This window comes from Pristiophorus japonicus, chromosome 1 (assembly GCF_044704955.1).
Source record: "Pristiophorus japonicus isolate sPriJap1 chromosome 1, sPriJap1.hap1, whole genome shotgun sequence".
NCBI classification, from domain to species: domain Eukaryota; kingdom Metazoa; phylum Chordata; class Chondrichthyes; family Pristiophoridae; genus Pristiophorus; species Pristiophorus japonicus.
Genome location: NC_091977.1, coordinates 326040312 through 326059361, shown reverse-complemented (window position 1 = coordinate 326059361; position 19050 = coordinate 326040312). Strand labels below are relative to the sequence as shown.

The following is a 19050-nucleotide window of genomic DNA, read 5'->3' as shown; positions in this document are numbered from 1 at the left end:
TTTCTACATTACAACAGTGCCTACACTTCAAAAGTAGTTCATTGGTTGTAAAGCATTTTGGGAGGTCCTGAGGTCATGAAAGGCACTATATAAATGCAAGACTTTAATCACCTTGTGCTCTCATTATGTATGTAAATCTCCTTTCTGCTTTTACCATCCATTGCACACTTCCTCTTCTTGGCACTGCATTTCTTCCACATGGACCAAAGAAAGCCCTTCCATTGCATGCTCAAGGGCTTTGAACCAGGAATAACTTAATTGCATTAGGGCTATTTCACATCAGAAATAGAAGGCGGCCATTTGGCCCCTTGAGCCTGCTCTGCCATTCAATAAGATCATGGTTGATCTGCTCTTGACCTCAACTCCACTGCCCTGCTCACTCCCCATAACCCTCGACTCCCTTATTGTTCAAAAATCTGTCTATCTCCACCTTAAATATATTCCATAATCCAGCCTCCACAGCTCTCTAGGGTAGAGAATTCCAAAGATTCACATCAGTTTTAAATGGGCAACCCCCTTATTTTGAAACTATGCCCCCTAATTCTAGATTCCCCGAGGGGAAACATCCTATCTGCATCTACCTTGTCGAGCCCCCTCAATCTTATATGTTTCAATATCACCTCTCATTCTTCGAAACTCCAATAAGTGTTGGCTCAACCTATCAAGACAACCCCATCATCTCAGGAATCAACCGAGTGAACCTTTTCTGAACTGCCTCCAGTGCAAGTATATCCCTCCGTAAATGAGACCAAAACTGTACACCGTAATGCAGGTGTGTTCTCACCAATGCCCTGTACAGATGTAGCAAGACTTCCATACATTTATACTCCAGCCCCCTTGCAATAAAGGCCAACATTCTATTTTCCTTCCTAATTACTTACTATACCTGCATGCTAACTGTTTTGTGTACAAGGGCCCTCAGCTCCCTCTGTACTACAGCATTTTGTAATCTCCATTTAAATAATTTACTTTTCTATTCTTCCTACCAAAGTAGATAACCTCACATTTTCCCACATTATACTCCATCTGCCAAATTTTTGCTCACTCACTGAGCCTATTTATATTACTTTGCAGATTGTGTCTTCTTCACAGCTTGCTTTCCCACCTATCTTAATATCAGCAAATTTGCTGATATACTCACTCCCTTCATCCAAGTCATTAATGTAGATTGTAAATAGTTGAGGCCCTAGCACTGATCCTTATGGCACCCCACTAGATAATTTGCCAACCTGAAAATGACCCATTTATCCCAACTCTGTTTTGTTAGCCGATTCTCTATCTATGCTAATATATTATCCCCAATTCTGTGTTCTTATCTTGTGCAGTAACCTTTTATGCAGCACCTTATCAAATGTCTTCTGGAAATCCAAATACACCACCTGATTTTTCTTTATCCACCCTGTTCAAAGTACTCTAACAAAAACATTATTTCCCTTTCATAAAGCTATGCTGACTGCTTGATTTATGATTTTTTATGTCCTGCTACAACTTCCTTAATAATGGACTCCTGCATTTTCCCAATGACATATTAGGCTAACTGATCTCTGGTTTCCTGCTTTGTCTCCCTCCTTTCTTAAATAGGGGCATTACAGTTGCAGTTTTCCAATCCTCTGGGACCTCTCTAGAATTGAGAATTTTGATGGATGCATTGGGTATAATCTATTTCTGCAGCCAGTTCTTTTAAGAGCCAGGTCATCAGATCCAGGGGACCTGTCTACCTTTAGTCCCATTAGTTTGCCTAGTGCTTTCTCCTCTAGTGATAGGGATTGTTTTAAGTTTCCCCCCCCCTCCCTATAGCCCTTGATTATCTATTATTGGCATGCTTTTAGTATCTTCTACTGTGAAGACCAATACAAAATATTTGTTCCACCTTTGCCATTTGTTCCCCATTATTAATTCCATACACTCATCCTCAAACAAACCAACCTTTACTTTAGCTACTCTCTTTTTATATACCTGTAGAAGCTCTTACTATCTTTATATATTTCTTGCTAGTTTACTCTCAATCTATCTTTTTTTTTTTTAAATCCATTGATTTCTAAAATTGTCCCAATCCTCTGGCTGACCACCAAGTTTCACAACATTGTATGCTTTTGATACCATCCTTAGTTAGCCAAGGAGTTCCACAAGAGCAGTATCCTTTGCCCCATCTCATTCCCAATCCTGATGAACTGTGCTCATGCCAGTTAGCATGAACCAGAAGTCCGAGGTGATGTGAATGAATAATGTGCCTTCCAATCGGTACATTTGAGATCCTCTCAAGCTATGCAGTCAGAATATGGCACTTACCATCTGCCACTTGAGATGTGTAGTTGTATCACACCCTGTCCTAGATGTATTGCAATTCTTTCAGAAATGTCAAGAACAGACTGACACTCCGGGACTAGCCCTTAGAGCCATCCCACTTGCATGGATCTAGACCTTTAACACGGTAAAACATCCCAAGGCGCCACACAGGAGTATCAAGAAAAATTGACACCATGCCACATAAGGAGCCATTAGGACAGGTAACCAAAAGCTTGGTCAAAGAGGTAGGTTTTAAGGAGAGGTTTAGGAAGGGAATTAGAGCTTAGGGCCTTGGCAGCTGAAGGCATAGCTGCCAATGTTGGAGCAATATAAAATCAGGGATGGGCAAAAGGTGAGAGTTGGAGGAGCACAGATCTCAAAGGGTTGTAGGTGGATAAGTGATGGGGAGGGGGCGAGGCAATGGAGGGATTTGAAAACAAGGATGAACATTTTAAAGTCATTGCTGGACAGGGAGCCAATGTAGGTCTGCAAGCACAGGGGTGATGGGTAAATAGGACTTGGAATGAGTTAGCTTACAGGCAGCAGAGTTTTCGATGAGCTCAAATTTACAGAGGGTGCACATCATTTGAGGACATCAAATAAGACGGGTGACCTTGCCTCAAATCAGTCTTGCTTGGATACGTAATCTAATCATATACTACATTAGCATCCAGTTTCTTCATACAGCCCTCTGAGGAATTAAGTTGAAAGCCTTATGGAAATAGTGGGTGGCCCCAAGTATTGACTTTCTAATTAAGGATCTAGATAAAGCCACAGCCCATGCATTTATCAGAATAGAAACCTTTAAGAACAAGTTTGCCCCTACTGTGTCACCTAGGTAATGATGGGGCAGCAATATTCAAGACAAATTTCCCAAAACAGTGTTGAGGTTGGGTAGTGTTTAGCAACAGTACCAGGCACCCACGAATGTAATTTGAGGGAATAAAACTCCCAGTATGACAGTTGGACAGACACTAAAATGCTCTTGATTTGGCCACATGAATGTCCGTTCTCTCAACCTGGAAATATGAGGCATTGGGGTCAATGCACTAGTGCCACAGGGGTGCAGCACAGTCCAATCCAATCTCATTTGTTGTTTCAGCTGTGTGTATGGGTCCCAGAATCCCTACGGTATTTTGCTGCTGTCACAGATCACAGCAGCATTGGTAGGGAGAACCTGTGATTTCCGTACCACTCGGTGAAGTGAGAGTGAGGCAAAGAACCGTTTTGTAGGGTTTTTTTTTGCCAAAGCAGCACGTGTACATGTGCAAATGTTAACCTTAAGATTAGACTGACACTCTTCATACACCAAATAAAAGTTTACATGCTCTTGTGGTTTGAAAGACACAACTGATTAGAAGTCAGCCACAATATTTTATTCAGACATGAATATACCAATTTGAAGACAGGTTGGGCATGGGATGCCACATTTTCAGACTACGACATTATTTGGTCCAATAACATTCATTAGTGGTTACTCTTTCCGTTCTTTGCACCAAGCGATGCATCACAACGTACAACACATGCACGATCATTTACTTAGGACAACTCTGTACAGAACACAAAGTTTAACATTGGGTGTTTCCACCTTCATTAATCTAATACGATTTGACAGCTGTACATTGTCACTGCTGTTATCTTCAGTACCATGTATACACAAATATTTACAGTTCTTGTACAAATACACAGGGTAGGAGTTCTAAAAAGGTGCCATCACAAGACTATACATCATAAAATAACAAAACTATTTACAATAATCCAAAAACTTAGTTGTAACTACACAACTGCTGTGAATTCCCTTCACTATTTATATTTTTCCACAATTAAAATCAGGTTATTAAAAACTGGAATGCCAATATACTTTTAAGTGTAAATTACTAACCTACCCCATTTCCCCTGCAGTGTTTGGTTTGGAACATACCTCCATCACCGAGTAATTGACTGGAAGGCTTTTCCCCAGAGCCCTGCAGATCTACATTTCAGGGAAGCAGAAGCAATGTTCTCCAATGTCAGGGAGGGCAACCCATAGCAGAATAAATCCAACACCCACTACTGATTGAAAAACAGCTGATTTACCGATGGATTAGGAAGAATTTATAAAGCTACTCCCTACTGAGTTTAACAGAAAATATTTCATGGACCATTTCTATAAATGATTGATCTATAATCAGAACTTCAATCATCTATTCAGATACAGTCAGCAATGACCATCCCTCCTACTCATCATCACAAAATGTGCATCTGGGGCCTTGAAACGTGAAATCTGCGAGTGTCTATGGATCATCCCCTTCAACAGCAGGAAGGAGGTGGGAGGCATTTCAAACCTTACACTGCAGGACATAAGCAGCAAGTACTTCACATTTAAATCACAGCTACACTGACATTGTCCTTCCAACAAATCACATCTTATTGGCCTGCAAGTGACAACACAACTTTGCTTTATATATTTCCAGTCACTACACCATATGGCTTACCCCATAGAACTGGCAGAACAAGTAGATGCAAACATGTACCTAGACTAAGACAGGCTAGCCTGAGTGCAGTACTTTCTCCCTTAAGGAGCAGCATAGTGTCATAGGCACTAAAACCAGCAGTTATTTCCAGCTATCTCCATCCATTTATGGCACCTTAAAATTCCTGCTCAAGTTTGCCTTATCCTGAGTTTAAGTCAACATGGACTAACTTGTACAGATATGAGCTCACTGTGATCTTTAAACATGCCTAGACTCTCCAGTGTAGCCATTATGCAGACAGCATTTCATCAGCCTTGGAATATTGAAATGTTCTCACAGGAGCTGCAATATTTCGGTTATTGCTTTGATTCTATTCTGTCAGGTGCACTGGAGTATGCCATTTGACCTGGCATTCTTTGATCAGATGGTTTAAAATAATATGGATTTGTTGTATTCTCCCTTAAGTGCTACATGTAGAGCTACAAAGTGCTCCATTGACAAACTGCATTTAGCTCCATTAACAACATACAACAGGTTGATATTAAACTCCTAAGTTAATACAGATATTAAAATTCTGCCCTGCTCACATTTTTCTTGTTGGGAAATTAAAGCAGTAGCAAGCAGCATGCACAAAGACCATGCGTTGTCAAGATATCGAGCAAACAAACTCAAACATAGCAATAAATAACTCTCAAAAGCCCATTTAAAAGCTCAAGACTGAATAAGGATTTCACTGTGCCAAGAAAGTCACAAAGTGTAACCAGCAAGATCGACAGTCAGATCAGGCTGAAACGATTTAAATAACTTGACAGCAGCTGGTCTGACTGGAGGTACACAGCAGCCCGTCCTTGGGGCTCCGCTGAATATTCACAGAAATCGTTTTCTCGCAGAGAGGTAGCTGTAGAACATTGTTCTTCAAGTTCATGTTGTTCTCTTTTGACATTTCAAGCTCATTCAGCAAGTCAGCCATTTGGTCAGAATAGGACTTGCTGCTGCCAGAGGGAGAGGTTCGCTCTACAATATTGCTCGAGGTGATGCACATTTTCCAGGCTGATTTCTCATGTATTCGGATACCGGAAGTTGTGCAGTTTGGCTCAATGATGTATCTGCTACCATTGCCACCGTGCAGTTGCGACCCCAGGCAAAGGCTCATCAGCTTCAGGCTCTCCACCAAATCCTCCGCAGCTCTGGACGACTGGGAGGAATTTCCCTGGGCTGTACAGCTGCGAGTTGTTGTTCCCGTGTTGTTGGTGCTCCCGTTGGAGTCGTTGGAAGGGCTGCTCCCACCTTTGTTACCATCACTTGGGCTGCTCTTGTCGAGGCCAGCATTCCCATCACTCGGTTTGCTCTGCCCACTTCCGTCACCTCCACTTCCTGGAGGCCCCTCGCTGCTGTCACGGCGGTGCCAAGAGTAAGTGAAGCCACCATCTTTGTCTAGAAGTCTGCGACTTTCTGAATCGTCATCACTGGTTTCTGAGCTGCTGCAACTCGAGCCTCTCCCTTGACTTTTCTGTTTATGGTATCGTTTGTGCACAGTACTCGGAGATGCTATGTTCATCTTCAGTCGACTGAGTTTGGGGGGCAGGTTTTCATCCATGTCAAAGTCATCATCCGACTCCCCTTCCTCAAAGATCTGATTGAGGACAGGAGCACTCTTCCTGGTAGTAAGCCGGTTTGTTATAGAAGGTTTACGTCGCAAAACCACTTGAGTGGGAAGAGGAGTTGCTTTTTTGTCGTCATCATCGTCCTCCTCATCCTCCTCTACTCTGAACAGACACGTCCTATTGCTTACGCCAGGTTTTCCACCTGTCCCAATTGTAGACGATTCTTCTTTCTTTGCAGGCTCACCAGATTTCATTCGGTGCCCGTTAATAATGGACTCTGCTGTGCGGGCTGGTGAACAGATGCCAGGAAGAGACACAGGATGGATGATGGGTGATGTTGTGATGTCTTCGATATCCTTGGCCACATCAATTTTTGTAGGCCAGGACTGCCTAGATTTGAAAACAGAAAAAGGAGAAAGGGAGGAAAAAAAAAAGCTTTAGTCACCCATGTTTTCATTTCCTACAATTTTTTTTTTTTAAAAACAGTATTGAACAAATTTCAATTTACATTTCAGCTATTTAATAATACACAGAATTGATCATGTTTAACATCACAGTCAGTTTATGCTGGGCTAAAAAATAATCCTTTGCAACACGAGTACATACTATGTTAAAGGAATAGTACTTATACAATTCCTGAATTGCAAGGGAGAATCAATATAGACACTTCAATTAATGCAGATGTACATCTACTGTAACAAAGCAGAGATGGTAACTTCCTTCAACTTCTCTTTCCAAAAAGTTAACCAAGTCTTTCATGCTCAGACAGGTCAAAATCCAGGCACTATAGAGTGGTGTGTCAAAAACTCCTTACTTCTCCAGCCTTAGCATGCAAAACTTTTGTCACTTGGCATAATAACCAGACCCTTTGGTTGTGGCACAGGGTGTGACTAACTTACCCAATGAGAAAATCATTCAAGTCTTAACTCGATCTGTTATGGTGATAATACCGGACAGATGAAGCTGGGCAAACATTGTGACTGGTATTGATGCCATAATTATGGCGCTGTTGCTTCAAATGGGTGACCAGTATGCAGGTCACTTTGCGTGCTGGTACAAGGGAGCAGATTCTTGAATTGGTGTTTTCACAAATGATGAGTAGTGGAGAAGAGTTATTGGCCAAATCAGAAGGCTCAGTGAGATGTGGTGGGTTTGTCACTGAACAATCTTTAATGAGATATGTACCAAGCCCACCAGCAAAAATGTTGGCATGCACCCGTGAGAAACAAGGCCATCTTTCAGCCCCAAAAAAAACATGACTTGGCCCACTGTCTTGTACTGGAGAAACTGAGACAACGATACTAATAATTTGAATTAACAAAGAATCTCTAACATTTGCAAACCTTACAGAACCATTATGAAGTTCTGAAACAAACACCACCTCATGCATCAAGCAGGTGTCAGAAAACCCTCACTTGTATGATAAGTAAGCTGGACAGGCAAATGTTTAAGTCATCTAGTCTTAACCTGTAGAATTGGTCAATATAGATTACCTACCTAGTAGGGTCTTCATTCATCCTCTGCACACTGTAGGAGCATAGCATAGCTGTACAGATGCGAGGGAAATTACGTTGCAATTTGACATTGCTTCATACAAAAGGCCTGTGCTAATTTATTATGGAGATATATAGATGCAAATTGTAGGAACTTAGAGTTCTGTGTAGAGTACTGGGCTCCACACTATAGGAAGGATATTGAGGCTTTAGAGGGTACAGCACAGATTCACCAGGATGTTGTCTGGTATGAGGTAATACCCCACCCTCCAGTTCTAACTGACGTCTTAAGGTTTTATACAAGCTTAACATTACCTATTCGCCTTTATATTCTATACCTCGTGATAAAACCAAGAATCGCATCATCTTTTTTTTGTTTACAGCCTTACTGATCTGAGGTGCTGCCTTTAATGTCCTGTGAATCTGTACCCACAAATCCCTCTGCTCATCCACAGTCCACTCAATTTATTTTATAATAGTTTTCCAGATTTACCTTTTCCATCCCTTTATCCATCTTAATCTAACAAAACCACCATAATTTACATACATTAGTTTGTATCTCTGATCATGGAATATTAAATGTGCCTGTCCTCCAGAAGACAAGTTCAATTCTGGCCAGCAGATTGAAGCTTTGACAAATCCTCAGACTTCATGCAAGTCTCTGGCATCAAGACCTTAGCACTGTGTGTTGCCAGTGTTTCTATGCAAAAATTAGCACCTATGTGTGTTTAGCCATGGAACTGCCATGCCTAGATTTATAGCTTTACTGGCTCATCTATCTTGTACTGCACCCAAGTTAAATATGGTATGCTCCTGCATCATATTTAGATGTTCACAAGGACCAGTCTCAGTTTCAGAAGTCTACTAAGACGACTCTGGAAAGCACGGGCCCCGTGCAGCACACAGGCTAGCACATCTGTTGCTGCCAGCTGTGAGAAGGTACATCCTCCTACTGTGACAGAGTACAACCCTCCCCAAAAGAAACTCGTGGCTGAAGTGTCTGTGGGACATAAGCCAATTTGAACGCACGATATCCAACGTCCTACTAGAACTGGAGAAATATCAGGCACGCTCTTCCTGCCTTACTCAGTGCAACACCACACCTATCCTGTTCACTCCACCTGCCCAAAGCAAACCAGCAACAGTAACCCACCCAAAGACAAGCAAGGATCCCCTACCAAGAGGGGAAATAGTCAGTACCTCCTTGCATCCTAAACCCAGAGACCGAAAACAAAACCTTAAGAAGTTGTATCTTTATAGTGCCTTTCACATCCTCAGGACACCCCAAAGCCTTTCATGGTCACAGAACAAGGCCACTCTGCTCAGTTTTTGTGCTAGTTTTTTGCTTGAGCAATCCAAAATTATGAACTTTTGCATAAGGTCCCAACGACAACAAATGAGATAAAATGACCAGTTAATCGGTTTTGTTGGTGTTGGTTGAGGGATAGGTGTTAGTCAGGATGGTGGAACAACATCCTTGGCTCCACTTCAAATAGTACCCTGGCCTATTTTACTTCCCCACGAATAAGGCAGACAGGATCAGAGTTTAATATCTCATCTGAAAGATGGCACCTCCGGCAGCGCAGCACTCCCTCAGTACTGCACTGAAATGTCAGCCTAGATTATGTGCCCAAGTTCTGCAGTGGGGCCTGAACTCACAACCTATTGACTTAGGAAGCGAGAGAGCCATCCCAGAGTCAAACAAGCACTTAACCAGACATTGCTCCTAGTCGACGTGCAACCATCCCAAGAAATCTTAATGTATCGACGTAATTCCTCCCCCAAGCACTCTATTCAAAATGCATATCTGTAGCTCTATCTAGCTTTAAAAAACACTTAGTTAATGCAAGGGGTCTAGATTTATAACCTAGTCATTTCTGCAAATCGTTTAATCTCAGATTCCAGAGCTCATATACCTTTACTAGCAGGGAAGCAGGTTGGCAGAGCAGTCACTCAGATTCTAGAAGCAGGGAGATAAGCACTCAGAGTAAAGGATTCTTCAGGTGAAAACTGACTACTCAAACTTTCCTTCCCCGTGAATCCAGTGACCCTACAGTAGAAAAGTATCTTTAATTCTTACAAAGAAACTCTTTACTCTACACTAAGTCTGGATATAGGAAAAGGCTGTTCCAAACACCTCTGTGCAACATCCAGATGTCCTAGAATTAAATGCATCAGATATGGGAACATAGACCACTGTGGTTAATCTTGCCAGTCCTAGTCTTTGCAATGACTGCTTTAGGACAGGCTCCCAAGCCAATACGCATTGTGTGGGCAGCCACAGGAGGTAGTTTCACCAAAACTGCCAACCCCTTCAAAGGGAATTGATTATAAACAAACTGTGGAGCAGTGCGAGGCCGTTCAATCAAAAAAAATAATAAATCCAAAAAAGTGTGAGAGAGATATTTCAGCATATCAGCTGCTTACAGTATTGTTGACAAACTAGGTACGACATTCTCACTGGGTTGCAGGAGGCAATGGCAGGTCCAGCAATCACAAGCAATGCACATTTATGTTGGAGTCAAAATAAAAGAAATCTGATTGAAGGTGGACATCACCTCCGTTACAATGCCTGTGTTAACCATTGTTCTACAGTTTCTGTCCTTACCTGAACTGAGCTTTGATATGGCTTGGACTGGCAGATCGGTTCTTGACTTCTTTCTCCTGTTTTTCCTTCAAGATCCTCTCGGCCAGCAAAAAGTAAGTGGCAGTGATGTGATTGTATTTATTACTTTCCAGTGCCCTTAAAAAGATAAGCAAGCAGCAAAAAGCTCCAGTCAGCAGCCATTTAGAAAACTATATATTTATAATACATATTTTGTGCACACCCTTCGTGACAAATAAATTAAACAGGTTGCAAAAGGCCGTTGTTTGAAATTCCCTGTAACAAGCAATAATTATCATACATTAATTCTATAGATGATATGCTTGCTTACTTACATAAATGTTATTCTATTTGTGTACAAACTTGCACTAGCTCCCAGTAATCTATCAAAGTGCAATTTTGCTAAAATTAAATAGTATCACTGTATCTTGAATTCATCTATACCCTACAAACTACAGTCACAATTATAGCAAATTTGGCACTGAAGTAATGCTATACACGAACAAAACCTTTTCAGCACCAGGAATGCACTTTTAAATGTGCTGGAGAAATGCCATAGAATCAGAACGGTTGCAGCAAGGAATGCGGCCATGGGCAGAGTTTTCATTGGACGTTTGTGTCAAGTTTATCAAAGAACAAGCATTCTTTATACTAGCAAATCGCCTATGGTGTTGCTTACATCAAGTCAGATAATGTGCTGTTTTTCATGACAGAGCTGTTAGTCCATATAATGCAGAATGTGTTATTCTGCTCGGGTGGAGGTGTGTCTCTAAGGCCTCAAAGTGCAATTGTTGTTAATTAAACAGACCCCCAAGGTTAATCAGAGTTTAATTGTTGTTTTGTGAGGCAACTGTGCCGATTGAAAAAGCTGTAAGGTTTCAGACCAGAAGTGCCCAGCGTTAAGTGATGGGGTTCCTTTCTCTTTTCTGAAGATTGTTCTCCATCTGTAACAAAATGTGACATCTACAGTGTCATGGAAGAAAATGTGGACTAAATGTAATGTTTTTATACAGCAGTGTCTGTCTCCACAGATTTAATATTTTAGACATAACATTGTTACAAATACAAAATAAAATCATAAAAGGTGGCTTCTAGGCTTCAGCCTGAAGCCAACAAGCACATTCCAAACTGCAAAGATTCCTGACCAAATAATTAAGCTCAGGTGATCTCAGCTGGTGGTTACTTCATCTGACTTGGTGTAAGCAACACCATGGGTGATTTGCTAGTATAAAGAATGCTCGTTCTTTGGTAAACTTGACACAAACGTCCAATGAAAACTCTGCCCATGGCCGCATTCCTTGCTGCAACCGTTCTGATTCTATGGCATTTCTCCGGCACATTTAAAAGTGCATTCCTGGTGCTGAAAAGGTTTTGTTCGTGTATAGCATTACTTCAGTGCCAAATTTGCTATAATTGTGACTGTAGTTTGTAGGGTATAGATGAGTCTGTGAATTCAAGATACAGTGATATTATTTGGCCTTCAAGGGACAGCTTCCTCGTAGCAGCATAATGCTAAAGTATATTACATAGTAGAACACCTACTGTTATAAAACTTTTAAGTTCTCCCCACTTACCTTTGAACCGTGCGACAAGAGATCTGCTAAGCAGACACATTTTTTCATTTATTTATTTACTTGCAACCGTTGCATTTGAAATAAAACCAACTCTTAATTCTAGGCAAAGTGGGAGAGCCAACAGATACCTCTATGAACTAATTTGCCCTCATCATCTCAGTCACAAATAAGCTGACTCACCAATTAAATCTGTGTTGTAGAAATGTGTAGTGTATGGACAATCAGTAAAGGATAGAAATATAGAAATTAGGTGCAGGAGCAGGCCATTCAGCCCTTCGAGCTGCACCACCATTCAATAAGATCATGGCTGATCATTCAATCTCAGTACCCCTTTGGCCGTAAGGGCCATATCTAACTCCCTTTTGAATACATCTAACGAACTGGCCTCAACAACTTTCTGCGCTAGAGAATTCCATAGGTTAACCACTCAGTGAAGAAGTTTCTCCTCATCTCAATCCTAAATGACTTACCCCTTATTCTTAGACTGTGACCCCTGGTTCTGGAACTCCCCAGCAATGGGAACATTCTTCCTGTCTCTAACCTGTCCAATCCCGTCAGAATTTTATATGTTTCAATGAGATCCCCTCTCATTCTTCTAAACTCCAGTGGATACAAGCCCAGTTGATCCAGTCTCTCCTCATATGTCAGTCCTGCCATCCTGGGAATCAGTCTGGTGAATCTTCGCTGTACTCCCTCAATAGCAAGAATGTCCTTCCTCAGATTAGGAGACCAAAACTGAACACAATATTCCAGGTGTGGCTTCACCAAGGCCCTGTACAACTGCAGCAAGACCTCCCTGCTCCTATACTCCAATCCTCTAGCTATGAAGGCCAACATGCCATTTGCCTTCTTCACCGCCTGCTGTACCTGCATGTCAAACTTCAATGACTGATGTATCATGATACCCAGGTCTTGTTGCATTTCCCCTTTTCCTAATCGGTTACCATTCAGATAATATTTGGTCGTCTTGTTTTTGCCCCCAAAGTAGATAACCTCACATTTATCCACATTATACTGCATGTGCCATGCATTTGCCCACTCACCTAACCTGTCCAAGTCACCCTGCAGCCTCTTAGTATCTTCCTCACAGCTCACACCGCTACCCAGTTTAGTGTTATCTGAAAACTTGGGGATATTACACTCAATTCCTTCATCCAAATCATTGATGTATATTGTAAATAGCTGGAGTCCCAGCACTGAACCCTGCGGCACTCCACTGGTCACTGCCTGCCATTCTGAAAAGGACCCGTTTATTCCGACTCTCTACTTCCTGTCTGCCAACCGGTTTTCTATCCACGTCAGTACATTACCCCCAATACCATGTGCTTTAATTTTGCACACTAATCTCGTGTGGGATCTTGTCACAAGCCTTTTGAAAGTCCAACGACACCCCATCCACTGGTTCTTCCTTGTCCACTTTACTAGTTACATCCTCAAAAAATTCTAGATTTGTCAAGCATGATTTTCCTTTCATAAATTCATGTTGACTTGGACCGATCCTGTCACTGCTTTCCAAATGCGCTGCTATTTCATCTTTAATAATTGATTCCAACATTTTCCCCACCACCAATGGCAGGCTAACCGGTCAAAAATTCCGTTTTCTCTCTCCCTCCTTTCTTAAAAAGTGGTGTTACATTAGCTACCCTCCAGTCCATAGGAACTGATCCAGAGTCAATAGAATGTTGGAAAATGCATCCACTATTTCTAGGGCCACTTCCTTAAGTACTCTGGGATGCAGCCTATCAGGCCCTGGGGATTTATCAGCCTTCAATATCCCTAACACAATTTCCTGATTAATAAGGATTTCCTTCAGTTCCTCCTTTTCGCTAGACCTGCGAACCCCTAGTATTTCCGGAAGGTTATTTGTGTCTTCCTTCGTGAAGACAGATCCAAAATATTTGTTCAATTGGTCTGTCATTTCTTTGTTCCCCATTATAAATTCACCTGATTCTGACTGCAAAGGACCTACGTTGGTCTTCACTAATCTTTTTCTCTTCACATATCTAAATAGAAGCTTTTGCAGTCAGTTTTTATGTTCCCTAAAAGCTTCCTCTCATACTCTATTTTCCCTCCTCCCAATTAGACCCTTTGCCCTTCTCTGCTGAATTATAAATTTCTCCCAGTCCTCAGGTTTGCTGCTTTTTCTAGCCAATTTATATGCCTCTTCTTTGGATTTAACACAATCCCTAATTTCACTTGTTGGCCATGGTTGAGCTGCCTTCCCCGTTTTATTTTTACTCCAGACAGGGATGTACAATTGTTGAAGTTCATCCATGTAATCTATAACTGTCTGCCATTGCTTATCCACTGTCAACCCTTTAAGTATCATTTGCCAGTCTATTCTAGCCAATTCATGTCTCATACCATCAAAGTTACCTTTCCTTAAGTTCAGAACCCTAGTCTCTGAATTAACATGGTCACTCTCTATCTTAACAAAAAATTCTACCATATTATGGTCACTCTTCCCCAGGGGGCCTCGCACAACAAGATCGCTAATTAGCCCTCTCTCATTACACAACACCCAGTCTAGGATGGCCAGCTCTCTAGTTGGTTCCTTGACATATTGGTCCAGAAAGCCATCCCTAATACACTCCAGGAAATCGTCCTCCGCCGCATTGCTACTAGCTTGGTTAGCCCAATCTATATGTAGATTAAAGTCACGCATGATAACTGCTGTCCCTTTATTGCACGCATCCCTAATTTCCTATTTGATGCCATTCCCAACCTCACTACTACTGTTTGGTGGTCTGTACACAACTCTCACTTGCGTTTTCTGCTCTTTGGTATTCCGCAGCTCTACCCATACAGATTCCACATCATCCAAGTTAATGTCCTTTCTTACTATTGCGTTAATTTCCTCTTTAATCAGCAAAACTACCCCACCTCCTTTTCCTTTCTGTCTTTCCTTCCTAAATGTTGAATACCCCTCGATGTTGAGTTCCCAGCCTTGGTCACCCTGGAGCCATGTCGCCGTAATCCCAATTATATCAATCGTTATTAGCTGCCTGCGCAGTTAATTCATCCACCTTATTACGAATACTCCTCGCATTGAGGCACAGAGCCTTCAGGCTTGTCTTTTTAGCACTCTTTGTCCCTTTAGAATTTTGTTGTAATGTGGCCCTTTTTGATTTTTGCCTCGGGTTTCTCTGCCCTCCACTTTTACTATTCTCCTTTCTATCTTTTGCTTCTGCCCCCATTTTATTTCCCTCTGTCTCCCTGCATAGGTTCCCATCCCCCTGCCATATTAGTTTAACTCCTCCCCAGCAGCACTAGAAGCAGAGGGGAGTATAGAGAGTCACAAAAATATAATGTTGGGTGGAGAAGGGAAACTTCATTGACTTTCTAAAATTTCACATCTTTAATTGAAAAGTTGTTGGCTTTATCAAATATCCGATTGCTACCAGTGCCACGTCCTAATCAGAGTAGGAATTGCAGGATAGCTAAGATGAATACGTGGCTTGAAGAGTGGTGCAAGAGGGAGGGATTCAAATTCCTGGGACATTGGAACCGGTTCCGGGGGAGGTGGGACAAGTACAAACCGGACGGTCTGCACCTGGGCAGGACCGGGACCAATGTCCTAGGGGGATGTTTGCTATTTCCTCATCTCAATTCAGTTATGAATATCGGCAATTAAAGTCTTGCTGTTAAAATGGTTACAGTGGCACAATTTCTAACGTGCCTTCCCATAATTTCACATGTCCCTATAAGAATATTCGACACACTGCATTAAGTACATTTTGGCTGTAACTGAGACCTTTTCATCAAAGTCTAATTAAATAGGTAGTTTTCAGAAAAAAATATGCAACTCTAACTGGAGTTATGCGATGCAAGTGTTAAACCCAACATTACAATACTTGCACTGTCTAATTTTTGGCAAACAACATGTCTATGATACCCTGGCTTCTTGTGCACCCGGCTTTGTCTACACTTACTCAATAATGGTTTCTCGGTCTGCTATGTCACCAAGCACCATACGCTGGATAATGCCGTTGTGCTCTTCCTCCGAGAGATTCTTGTAAGAGACAAGGGGTATATTGCACTTGGTTGCAGGCGAGGGGTCAATTCCTAGTAGCCAAGGGTGGTTCTCGATCTCTTCCAGCGAGGCTCTTCGCTTTGGATCTCTCTGCAGCATTCGATTAATAAGACTGTTGGAAAGTCATAAAAATATCTTTTTAAATTGTGTGTTTTGAAACAGTTGAGAATCATTGCTTTATGATTCAACTGAGAGAATGAGAATAACCAAATCTTTAGCAGCACTGTAGTTTGGCCTGAAAATGGAACTAGATGCGAGGAATGCTCAGAAAAATCCTTTATGGAATTAATACAGAAGATAGTCCAAATTCAATAAAATTAAACTCAACAGAGGAGGGGACAAGGAAAGAGCACTGTGTAAAAGGTGAGTCTAGCACCTTTTTAGAAATGGTAAACTGATGCGCCATTGTTATGCAGGCATATCATTGAACAGAAAATACTAATTTTAGGACGGATTAAAAATGGAATTTTCCAACTAAACAAGATTCTGATGAGGACAGAACACAAGAAAAAGATAAAAGTGTTATTGCAAATCACTGAGGGCTAGAGGAAGCAGCTTTTTAAAATACATTAACAGGAAGACATGCCTCAAGCTTTGCTGAAATGTGACGAGGCAGTGTTAGGACTTCCCCATTGCCCGCACCATTAGAATGCAGGAAATTGATTAAAAACTGGTGAAATAGGCCATATCAGGTCAATCTTAGATATTACTCGTGCTGCCAAAAGATCTTGCATGCTTCAATTTAGCGATTGTTTGAATATTAACAGCAAAATGACAAGTGTTTTGATCTCAAAATGAAAATAATTTACATTTAAACATACCAATTTCAGTTTAAACCTTGAACGTTCTGCTTAGCGCTGCATGTGACCTGTTTCTTTAACTTAAAGACCTGGGGCTGGATCTTCGGCTTTGATGATTTCAGAGCGGTAAAGTTTGCGCCTCAGTAAATAAAATTGGGCAGCTGTGCCTCGAGTCAGGGGGCGCAGCGCTAAGGGAGGGTTACACACCCCTATTGGGCATTAACATGGGAAAATCCAGATCTAAAGAGCTGGGCCGGGAATGCTCCTAGAGACTCCTCGGGTGGAAAAAAAAACCTTTAAAAAAAAAAACAAAAACATTGTCCACACCACCACAACATAAATCGCAAAGAAATTAAAAGAAAAAACACTCACCTTAGGAGTCCATTACTTACCTCTCTGCAGTCGATATCGTTGTGCGATTTCCCAGGCGTCCACTGCAGCGTGTGCTTTGGGGCGTACGAGTTGGGCTGAAGTCAAAACTTGCGATGGTGTTGCAACCAGGGACGTTGCACACCGGCGCAGCTGTTCTGGGCGGTGCTGCTCCGCATCACCGCAAAACCTGACCCGAGGATTACTGCGGGGCAGTGGAGGCTGACCACCCGGCCAGAACACCTCATTGCCGCCACTCCGGAGTGAAAAACGGAGCGCAGGAAACCGGAAAATCCAGCCCTGATGTCTTATTTAAAAAGTCTGTTTTTCCTCTCCACTTGCCCCCTCTCAAAATGCAGGCGGCTGGCTGTTCTTACTGAGGTCCTAACCTTACACACCACTGACAAATAAACATTGCACTTGAGCAGAAACATTTTATTTCAATTTTCTCTTGCTATTGTTTGGGCATCAGGCAAAAGGGGGGGTAACTGCATGGAAGGGGAAAAGCAGTGATGTGCCTGTACAGAATGTAGGAGTCATCTCCAAAATCTTCACTCCAGACATCTTCAAATTAGCCTCCAGCCCAAGTTCAGATCAAGACCTCTGGTAAGTTTGCTCAATTTGGAGATTAGAAACTGAGATTACTATATAAAATGGATAGATTTGTCCAAACTTGCATATGAATCCAAGGCCCTATATATAAATGGCACAAAGTTTAAGAGGCGGCAGCATGAGTCAAGTCTAGTCTTATTTTTCCTTAAATTACCATCGTGGAACCTCTATGCAGCTTATACATACTTAATGTGTTGTAAAGTACAGCTATTTAAAAAAAAAAGTTTTGTATTTATAATACATTTACATTACTTCGAAGTATTAAAGATGAAACAGAAGTAGCCCATGTGAAAACACAAAATTAACAGTAATGCCGTTTCCACTTACTCCTTGCATTCTTTAGAGACACGGGACGGCACTGTATATTTGCAGTCCATGATCATGGTAAGAGTCTCGCTGTCGTTTGCCTCTTGAAAAGGAGGTTGGCCACATACCAACATGAAAAGTATAACACCCAGGCTCCAGATATCTGGAAAAGGGGAGGGAAAAACACCTTTAAACAAGTCTGCAAGATGTAAAACTGTAAACCTACATTTCGGAAACAAGGCCGTGCCTACAGATGTTTTGGTTCTTTTGCCAAAGTTCAAGAATTCTACACTTTAATTTGTGTATTATTTGCCTGCATATACATTTCCACATTACTCCATTACCATTGCAAACATCATGAACTTGCTCCAACAGTAATCTTTATCATTCTCAATTAAGAACACAAATTCTCAATAATGTCTATTTAAAGTTAAGGACAGAGACAAATTAGTTCAGAAAAACTGCTCCCCCTTATCACCAGCACCAGTAACAATAGATCTGTAATCAACACTTCATGATCGTTCAAGATACACTCTCCAGATAGAAATGAAGTTTTAAAGAATAAAATCTGTAGCACAATTGTATTGCCACATGTTTTTTCACCATTCAAGTGGATACAGTACAAGAATTTGGACCACCGTGTCAGTGCCAGCCTTTTTCTCCCTCAGGCTTTGATTTCAAGGTTCAAGCTATCCAATTCCCTCAAGTGGATTAATTTTGCAATTCACTGAGGTAATGGGTATCATTCACACTTAACCGTTCGTCCCCTGTAATTTCCAGATCAAGGGGGTGAAGGGACTGCATAAAGGCAAAGCAATAACTGTATAAAGGAACGCAGTGACTATTTGTCCCAACTCGCGCTTCTGCGCATGTGTCAGAACCGGCCCTGAACGCCATGTTCCATGTTACCTGCTG

The 19050-nt window shown here is 41.7% G+C and overlaps 1 protein-coding gene across 3 annotated transcripts in view; it reads right to left on the bottom strand.

The window, feature by feature from the left end:
- Nucleotides 1–3640: 3640 nt before the first annotated feature.
- Nucleotides 3641–19050, bottom strand: part of snrka (SNF related kinase a) — a 37712-nt gene continuing 22302 nt past the window's right edge. For all 3 annotated transcript variants that reach the window (XM_070888888.1, XM_070888901.1, XM_070888893.1), the window contains exons 3-6: nucleotides 18157–18298; nucleotides 15948–16160; nucleotides 10445–10579; nucleotides 3641–6733 (exon numbers count right to left, since the gene is read on the bottom strand). In XM_070888888.1, coding sequence (XP_070744989.1) covers nucleotides 5536–6733; nucleotides 10445–10579; nucleotides 15948–16160; nucleotides 18157–18298 — 1688 coding nt within the window. In that variant the 3' untranslated portion in view covers nucleotides 3641–5535. The remainder of the gene's footprint in view (nucleotides 6734–10444; nucleotides 10580–15947; nucleotides 16161–18156; nucleotides 18299–19050) is intronic.